This window comes from Phalangium opilio, unplaced genomic scaffold, assembly GCF_054372755.1.
Source record: "Phalangium opilio isolate 3A_F unplaced genomic scaffold, DU_Popi_V2 ptg000093l_1, whole genome shotgun sequence".
Lineage (NCBI taxonomy): Eukaryota > Metazoa > Arthropoda > Arachnida > Opiliones > Phalangiidae > Phalangium > Phalangium opilio.
The window spans coordinates 4,546,326-4,553,102 of NW_028324198.1; the positions used below are offsets into that span (position 1 = coordinate 4,546,326).

The 6,777-nt window shown below is 39.5% G+C and overlaps 2 protein-coding genes across 2 annotated transcripts; both read left to right on the plus strand.

Annotated features, from left to right (window-relative positions):
* The first annotated feature begins 863 nt into the window (after nt 1-863).
* On the plus strand, nt 864-2,303 carry LOC149640698 (uncharacterized). The gene has a single exon (XM_089850687.1). It carries the CDS (start codon nt 864-866, stop codon nt 2,301-2,303), a length of 1,440 nt encoding a protein of 479 aa, XP_089706813.1.
* Nucleotides 2,304-2,565: 262 nt separating this feature from the next.
* Nucleotides 2,566-5,149, plus strand: LOC149640699 (uncharacterized). Its single transcript, XM_089850688.1, has 3 exons — nt 2,566-3,467; nt 3,556-4,127; nt 4,239-5,149. Exons 1-3 carry the CDS (start codon nt 2,566-2,568, stop codon nt 5,147-5,149), a joined length of 2,385 nt encoding a protein of 794 aa, XP_089706814.1.
* Nucleotides 5,150-6,777: the final 1,628 nt, after the last annotated feature.

Sequence of the window (6,777 nt, forward strand, 5' to 3'; positions counted from 1 at the left end):
GCCATTAAATTCCAATAATGCTGTTCCTATAGTAATTGCATTAGTTCTCATTACAAAAATACTTCTACCATTCAAATGGACATAATTTTCTTAAAAAAATTGATTTTTTGCGAGATCATTTTAATAATTGAGTAGCGCCATTTGCGCTACGTGACGTTTTGAGGGCCAGTAAGACGTTTCCCCAAGTTCCCCAACTAAATTTTCGAAAACAGCGCTAACTTCAAAATGTCACTTTTCCGTACAACAACCTTTTACGTCACACTGACGTCTCGAGCCCATCAAGTAAACATCAAAAAACAGCGAACGTACCCCTTGTATCTAGGAGTCACGTGGTGCATGTGACGTGTTTAATACATTTTTTACCCCCTTTCAATAAAATTATTTTCTATTTAAAACTGTTCGGGCATTTGTATAGTGGCTAACGTAACTTTTATTTTATTAGAGTAGAACATAGACCAAAAATAGATTAGCATAAAAAATTATAGTTAAAGAGCTTGTATAAAAAATATACTTTTATAACGCGAGATTAAAATTACATAAAAAACCAGTGATAAATTGTTATAAAAAGGGAGAAAACCTGCTTGGAAAAAACTTAGTAAGGTGAGGAGGCTTCGGGTAATCAGTTCGAAATTGTTTTAATCAAATTAAGTTGTAGTAATTATGACCATGTATAATAATGCAAGGAAAATAAATTAAGTCGTTTTTAAAGTAAAATATTCCACTGAACTCGCCTTCGATATTTGGGATTCCAAATCGAGCTCAATCGAGAAATTACAACAATTTATGGTGCCGAAACCCGGGATTGGAGAACAATAGTTTAAATTAGTCGGTAATTATATTTGCGCCTAATTCCAAGTATCGCTATGACGGACCCAGTGGATATATCGAGAAGACGACGTGGGGCCCTTAAGGGAAAAACTACGAGGATACTACAGAAAATTAATGATGAACTCAAAGATGAAGCATCGGATGCTGACATGTTAGAAGAACTGGTTAACCAACTGGCATCGAAAGAAGAAGCCATACGAGAACTGAACAACGATATTATCAGCCGACTCGAGGAAGAAACGGACATTACCAACGAAGTTGAGGCAGCCGAAGAATATAATGAGAGAATTATTACTGCCAAGGCAAGGGGACAACGCGCCATACGCCGTCGAAATGGAAGTACTGCAGCATCAGTCAATACAGTCTGTGAAGAGCCAAGGGAAGGACCAGAAGTAACGACGAGAGTACACACAGTCCGGTTACCAAAACTGCAAATAAGCAAATTCGGAGGAGATTTCTGTGAGTGGCACAATTTTTGGAACCAATATCGGGTGGCGATACATGAGAACAACACCATCACGAAGTGTGACAAGTTTACCTACCTGAAGTCGTACTTAGAAGGTTTAGCGAAGAAGTCAATATCGGGGTTATCCACAGCGGACTGTAACTACGACAAAGCGATAAGAATACTGCAAAGAAGATTTGGAAGAGTAAAGCTCATAATTCAGATCCACAAGGCCAACCTAACGAAGTTACCAGCAGTTAAGCGCTCCAATGACCTCGTCGCCCTGAGAGCTCTCTATGACGCTTGTGAAGTAAAAGTTCGGAGCTTGAACGGACTTGGAATTGACGTTAAAACCTTTAGTGGATTTTTATGGACCATTCTTTTCGAAAGAATTCCCAACGACGTCGCTTTAGAGTATACAAGAAGACAAGCTCTCAACAATCAAGGAAACACAGAAGAAGAAGAAGAAAACCAGAACTTAAACACCGACGAGGACATGGATGGTCGACATTTGATGAACTTTCTTCGACTGGAAATTGAGAGTCAAGAAATGATGCATACGATATCCAGAAGTGCCACTGATAACCATGAAGCAAGTTACTCCGGGATAAACAACCTTCGGAATAGAATTAAACCAAAATTCCCAGGATACCATAATCAAGGCAGAGTCCCAACAGCTGCAAATTTGACCGCTGGAGTAGAACAAAGACTTTCGTACATATACTGTGATGATGAAACGCAAAGCACATCGTCCTGTCAAGAATTAAGTTCAAAGGAGAGATCAGAGACTATCAAGGATCAAAATCGTTGCTACGTCTGCTTGAAGCTAAACAACCTTGCAAAGAATTGTCGATCAAGAATAAGATGCCGTTTTTGCCAGAGGAAACACCATTTCACCATCTGCGAGTCCGAAAAATGGAAGAAGAATAATGATTCCAAGAAACCAGAAAGTACCAAGACAAGTGAAAATGGACAAGAAGGTGTAACCGAGAAGAGACTTCGATATCAACCCACATCGCATATCCGATAGAAGGTCATGCAAAAACCGTACATTTGCAGACTGTAAGAGCTCTTCTACTTGGTGGAAGGAATCTGGAAAATTCAAGATATGTAAGATGCCTTATTGACGGAGGAGCTCAGAGAACCTCGTGAAGGAGACACTGTCCAGAAGTCTGGAACTTAAAATAGTTGGAGTAGAAAAGGTTCGGGTTTATGCCTTCGCCAGTCAAGCACCAGTAATTAGCACTAGAAGAATCGTGGAACTTCAGCTACAAAACACTCGCCATCCAAACATGAAAATCACCATACAAGCTCTGGAAATACCCCATATCAGTAGCGCACCTATCTCCGTACTTAAAAACGACCTAGTGGAATATTTAACCAGTCATGGAATACAGATCGCCGACGATTCCATGGAAACGGAAGAAATAGAGATCTTACTAGCATCTGACGTGGTATGGAGATTGACTTCCGGAGAGACGCACCGAATAACGCCCGAATTAGTTGCAACAGAAACTCTGTTTGGATGGACAGTACAAGGCCCGACTGAAAATACGTCGCACTTAGCCATCGTCAATAATGTTATTACCCTGAAAGCAGTCACCGCCAACCTAGAAGAGAAGGAAATATCCGCGCAACTGACAACCTTTTGGGATTTGGATACTATGGGAATCAGGGAAGAACCACAAAAACCCGTAACGGACGACGAAACTATGAAGTACTTTGAAGACATTATAAGCAAGGTGGGAGAGCGTTACCAAGTCCAACTACCATGGAAAGAGAACAAAGATGAACTAAAAAGCAACTACTATAACGCTGAACGTCGCACACTTCAATTGGTGAAGAAATTTCAAGTTGACAAGAGCCTCTACAACCAATATATGGAAGTCATACTTCACCAACTAAGTGAAGGAATAATTGAAGAAGTGCACACCTCGGAGAAGAATGACAATTTGAAATTCTACTTACCTCATCAGCCAGTTAAGGGAAGTGAAAGGAAAACCACTAAACTACGCGTGGTTCATGATGGATCGTCCTCGGAACGCAACTCACCTTCGCTAAACGAATGCCTTGCCACAGGACCAAATTTGAATCCGGACTTGCTTGATGTCATATTACGATTCAGATCTAACCCGTCGTCTCAGATATTGAGAAAACGTTTTTACAAATATGGATCGCTCCCGAAGATAGAGACGTATTGAGATTTCTATGGCCTAATGAAGATTTGGACAAGAACTCAAAATATTGAGGATTTCTCGAGTACCGTTTGGTATAACCTCAAGCCCATTCTTGCTCACCGCAACTATTCGACATCACTTACGCCAATACGAAGAGGAAATGCCTGAAATTTGCAAGACGTTAATAAACCAACTATTCGTCGATGATTTTCCTTCGGGAGATTCAACAGTTGAGAAAGCGTTGAAACTATCCATTGCTGCAAAAACCATCATGAACTCAGGAGGAATGAGCCTCAGAAAATGGATGTCGAATTCTACGGAACTTGAAGACGAATGGAGGAAACGAGTTAAAGAAAGTCCAAACAAGACACCTGTAGTTCAAGAAAGAAACCCAGACGAAATTCAGAAAGTACTTGGATTGGGATGGAAGACGAGTCAAGATACTATACATCTCAACGTTCAGCAAATTAAGAACATAAACGTGGGGAAGAAAATAACAAAACGCCACGTACTGAAGACCGTGTCCAGTGTATTTGACCCCGTAGGGTTCTTATCACCTTTCGTCATAAGAGTCAAAATCCTATTCCAAGAACTCTGGGAAGCTGGTATTAAATGGGACGAACAACTAAGACCCGAAATAGCGAAGAAATTTGAGACGTGGTGCCAAGAAACAGAAGGTCTAAATACACTCGCCTTTCCAAGACATTACTTCCATGGACTAACTTAGGAAGATCTAAAATATGTTACGCTACACACATTTACGGACGCCAGTGAAGGGGCGTATGCAGCAGTTGCGTACATTCGTTTCGTAACCCAAACTGGAGAAATCGGCGTAACGTTCGTAGCGTCAAAATCAAGAGTCGCACCTTTAAAGAAATTAAGCTTACCAAGGCTGGGATTGATGGGTGCTTTACTGGGAGCAAGACTAGCTGGATATTTGAAGAAGACGCTCAGAATTCAAATCCATGAATCCAAACTCTGGTCGGATTCCATGATATCACTACATTGGATAAAAAGCACGTCTAGACAATGGAAACCGTTCGTGTCCAACCGGGTTTCTGAAATACAAACTCTTTCTGAACCTATGTCTTGGGACTACGTAAAAGGAACACATAACCCGGCAGATATAACCACCAGAGGAAGACATGCTGAAGACTTAATGCAGAACCAAACATGGTGGGAAGGGCCTTCTTGGCTGAAACTAGAAGAATCACTTTGGCCAAAATCAAGATTTGAACCACCTAAAACAGAAGAAATACAACTAGAGAAAAGGAATGGAAAGGGAGAAATCACCTTAACTAAGTTCGTAACAACCGGAAAACCGCCAGTAATCGATCTAGGTTGTTTCAGCCAGTACCTGAAAGCAAACCGCATCGTATCCTGGATATTGAGATTCCTACATAACATTACCGGTATAGATTTTGGAGGTCCATTGTACGTACGGAACGGTAAAAAGTCAACGGAAATACATAGTGGAACATGCCGCCTGGTGGGGGGTTATTGGGAGAGACTTATTCAATCAACCAAGAAATTTTTTCGAAAAGTAATTGGGAAAGCTTCTCTGTCCTATGAAGAGCTGGAGACTGTCCTTATTGAGTCCGAAGCGATCCTCAACAGCAGACCTTTAACCTTCACCTACAACAGCGTCGACGAACCAGTTCCTCTTTCTCCAAGCCATTTCCTCTCCGGACTGTTATAAAGCACATTCTTTATTTAGATTAAAATACCGACTTGGTTCTTTATTGTTATCTAACTTATCAAGTCTAGTTACATTGTAAAAGTGATCTCCCCGTCTTAACAAGATCGTCAGCTTCCACTCAATGTGGTCACGTGTTCTAACCTAGTTCGGTTCAGTTCTAAACTGTAACCTCTTCTAGTTCGGTTCAGTTCTATACTGTAACATCTTTCTTTATAAACTTTAAACATTTCTATAATTTTAATTTTAACTTATTTAATTTTAACATTAACATTTGAAGAAATTCGCCTCCACAGCCCCAGTTTTGGCTTTTTTCAATCCGAAAGCCAAAATAGTCTTATCAGTGGATACCAGTCTCTTCGGAGGCGTGGGTTCGAATCCCACCTCTATCACCATGTTATAAAGCACATTCTTTATTTAGATTAAAATACCGACTTGGTTCTTTATTGTTATCTTACTTACAAGTCTAGTTACAATGTAAAAGTGATCTCCCCGTCTAAACAAGATCGTCAGCTTCCACTTAATGTGGTCACGTGTTCTAACCTAGTTCGGTTCAGTTCTAAACTGTAACCTCTTCTAGTTCGGTTCAGTTCTAAACTGTAACCTCTTCTAGTTCGGTTCAGTTCTAAACTGTAACACGGACGAAGACCAACAGCCATTCCATCAAGAAATTTCAGATCGACGGATAGGCTAACCGCAGACAGAGAAGAATTGAATAGGAGGTTTCAATATCGGCAAAAATGCCTTGATCACATTTGGAACCGATGGAAGACTGACTATCTCCTTCAACTAGGGACTATTCACTGCCAGAAACAACCCAGAACGGTGACTCATCTGAAGGTCGGGGACGTAGTTTTAATTATCGAAAATAAAACTCCAAGAACTGTTTGGAAATTAGGCAAGATATCAGAAGTCTTTATAGGCAGGGATCAGAAAGTCAGATCATGTAGTTTGAAATTGGGAAATGGTATGATACTTAAAAGACCGATACAATTGTTGTATCCGTTGGAATGTTAAAATAGTGCTGCTAAGGTTAGATTTTTGTATTCGAGTTAAATGAGTAGTAAAACTCATTTCGGCGGGCAATTTGACGTAACTTTTATTTTATTAGAGTAGAAAATAGACCAAAAATAGATTAGCATAAAAAATATAATTAAAGATTTTGTATAAAAAATATACTTCTATAACGCGAGATTAAAATTACATAAAAAACCAGTGATAAATTGTTATAAAAAGGGAGAAAACCCGCTTGGAAAAAACTTAGTAATGTGAGGAGGCTTCGGGTAATCAGTTCGAAATTGTTTTAATCAAATTAAGTTGTAGTAATTATGACCATGTATAATAATGCAAGGAAAATTAATTAAGTCGTTTTTAAATTAAAATAATCCACTGAACTCGCCTTCGATATTTGGGATTCTAAATCGCGCTCAATCGAGAAATTACCACAGTGGCATCATGTACAAATCCGGAGGGTTAAGAATATTATGTTTAATGGTTTAAAATGTAACGTCACCAGTTGCTCATAAAAAACACTTGAGAGGTTAATATTGGTTTCCCAACTTCTTATGTTTTGAGGCTATCGCTTGAAACTTCTTTTATCGAAGTGTATAAAAGAACCATGTCTCTAAAAA